The sequence below is a fragment of the Sinocyclocheilus grahami genome, unplaced genomic scaffold (genome assembly GCF_001515645.1).
Source record: "Sinocyclocheilus grahami isolate Dianchi unplaced genomic scaffold, SAMN03320097.WGS_v1.1 scaffold1622.1, whole genome shotgun sequence".
In the NCBI taxonomy this organism is placed as follows: Eukaryota; Metazoa; Chordata; class Actinopteri; order Cypriniformes; family Cyprinidae; genus Sinocyclocheilus; species Sinocyclocheilus grahami.
In genome coordinates, this window is record NW_015506801.1 from 114,805 (window position 1) to 117,657 (window position 2,853).

Sequence of the window (2,853 nt, forward strand, 5' to 3'; positions counted from 1 at the left end):
TCTCTCTCTCTGTGTGTCAGGAAGTTAAACTTCTCTCTCTCTCTCTCTCTCTCTCACACACACACACACACTCTCTCTGTCTCTCTGTCTCTCTGTCTCTCTGTCTCTCTCTCTCTCTGTCTCTCTCTCTCTCTCTCTGTGTGTCAGGAAGTCAAACTTCACTCTCTCTCTGACTGATCATTAGACAGCAACAAACGCGATGCCAGGCAAGAAAGTGTGTATTATCGGCTCAGGAAACTGGTGAGTTCCGTCTTCTATGAACGCGACGCAGTGAACGCTTTAGGAGCTTTTTAACGCGACGCAGCGGACGCGACGTCAGACGCGCATCGAGTTTCATTTTCAGCTGCGTCAGTCTTGACTTTCCACATTTGTGTGTTTGTAAATGTACTCTTACAAAAACTACTGTGGTGTTACCACGGTGCTCTAATGCTCACTGAGACCGCGGTACTACGTTACTACTATTTGATTGCCATATCCAGAATATACCGCGGTATTTTTTCAGAATTTTGTTTTTTTGCACATAGTAGCATATTTTCTTGTAGTAAACCTGATTCTGAAGCTTCTCACATCCAGTTATTCAATCAATCAACAGTTTTACTAGCAATAGCTGTAGTCTTTAGTTTGTGTTGCCAGTACCTATGGCAATTTTAAATATATGGCCATAATATATGGTCTTAATGTATATGTATGTAAATATATAAATTCAATCATAATTAAAAATCTACCTCAGCTTCTGCTCTAAACTATAGGGAGCCCTTTTACATTACTATAAGCTTACAATTAACAGCAGAGCCCAAACTTAAATTAAATTACTATTTAAATAAATACGAATTAATTACCTCTAACACTAGCTTGCTCTATTCTTTTTCTATTCTATCTGTTTTCTTTTTATTTATTATATAATAAAAAAACCTTGTTACGTGTACTGCGTTACTGCGTGTACTGAGACTTGTTATAGCACTTGCATATCATATCACTCTTTTGTTGGATTTGATTGCTTCTATTGTCCTCATTTGTAAGTCGCTTTGGATATAAGCGTCTACTAAATGTAAATTACTATTTATTTTTAAATCAACATTCAACTTAAAAATGGTATGCAAGCATGTAAATTGCAAATAATGCAGTTTTTAAATTAACTTCTAAATTATAACGTTTCTTTTACACAGTGGCTGTCATAACGTGTTGTTTCTTGGTCAGTGATGTGTGTGTGTGTGTGTGTGTGTGTTGGTCAGGGGTTCTGCCATTGCTAAGATCATCGGGCACAATGTGAAAGCATCAAACCGCTTCGATCCAATGGTGAAGATGTGGGTCTATGAGGAGATGATTGATGGACGCAAACTCACCGAGATCATCAACACCGAACATGAGAACGTCAAATATCTGCCTGGACACAAAATGCCCAAAAATGTGGTGTGTGTTTCTCTTAATAGTACAGTGATGGGAACAGACCATAATACCGCGTAGTACTCCAAGGTAATTCGACCCCAGCGAACAGAGAATGTTCTGGAAAGGTTCTCTCAAAGTTACGTACTTCCAGTTAGTTGGACATTCGTCTGACATGTTTTAAATGTTACTACTTGTTTCAAAACATTCAGAGAACATTCAGAAGTAACATTCCTGTGTTTGCAAAATGATCAAATGGAATGTTCCCTTAACATTCGTATAACCAAGAAGAACCCTTTTAAAACATGAAAAAACTGGACATTTTGAACATTCAGAGAAATATTGTTTTCATGAGAACGTAATGGGAGCGTCAGCAAAACATTCTTAAAACATATACAACTTTCTGGAAAGGTTCTCTAAAAAGTTATGAACAAACGTTCTTCCAGTTACGTTAATAAAGCGTTTAATGATGTTCTCGAAACACAGCAAAAACGTTATTTATACATCAGCCATGGAATGTTTATGTTCTGAAACAAGTGGAACATTCATCTAACATTGTTTGAATGTTACTATTCGTTTCAGAAGGTTCAGAGAACGTTTGAAAGTAACATTGCCAGAATGTTAGCAAAATGACCAAATGGAATGTTCTGGAATGTTCGTTTAACCAAGACGAAACATTTAAAAAAAAATTTAATTAATTATTTCATACATTAATTTAGGTGTTTCAGCTGGAACGTGCTTGATTTGTGATCTAGTGAAGTCCAGAAGGTAATACCGCGGTATCTTTGAGAAAGTGTGGGAATGTTCTGGAATGTTCGTTTAACCAAGACGAAACATTTAAAAAAAAATTTAATTAATTATTTCATACATTAATTTAGGTGTTTCAGCTGGAACGTGCTTGATTTGTGATCTAGTGAAGTCCAGAAGGTAATACCGCGGTATCTTTGAGAAAGTGTGAGCTGGTTATCAGTAGGTTTGCACACAGATTAAAGTGCTGGACTTTGCACAGATCACCTTTACACTCATCTACATGTTACTGCGGCAAAATTACACAACATCGTGAAGCAGATTAATAATCTCATATGTCATTATATGACTCATATGAAGATAAATGAGCAAGCGTGAACTTGCACACAAATATGGATCCCTAGTTCGAGAACAGCAATGCAAACAGACTATAATTAACCAGGTCAAAGCTGAAGGAATAATGAAAGTGGTGTAGCAATCATTCAGATATGGCATTAGAAATGTCTTGATCTACCCGTCCATTTGATGAAGATAACCTGCTGGAACAGAACGGGTCGTTCTAGGTTGTTGCTGGTCCAAGATTATCAGGATGGTTAATTTTATAAAAAAAACAAATTAAAACTTAATCAAAAATTTGAAAGATTCAAGTAAAAATTAAAACATAACACCCCCCCCCCCCCCGAACCCAAAAAAACAGAAAATTTGAGAAAAAAAGATAAAATT

At 36.5% G+C, this 2,853-nt stretch overlaps 1 protein-coding gene across 1 annotated transcript in view; it reads left to right on the forward strand.

Annotated features, from left to right (window-relative positions):
• Nucleotides 1-84: 84 nt before the first annotated feature.
• LOC107571627 (glycerol-3-phosphate dehydrogenase [NAD(+)], cytoplasmic-like) overlaps nucleotides 85-2,853 on the forward strand; it is a 12,243-nt gene continuing 9,474 nt past the window's right edge. Inside the window, exons 1-2 of the mRNA XM_016257961.1 lie at nucleotides 85-240; nucleotides 1,233-1,410. Coding sequence (XP_016113447.1) covers nucleotides 200-240; nucleotides 1,233-1,410 — 219 coding nt within the window. The 5' untranslated portion in view covers nucleotides 85-199. The remainder of the gene's footprint in view (nucleotides 241-1,232; nucleotides 1,411-2,853) is intronic.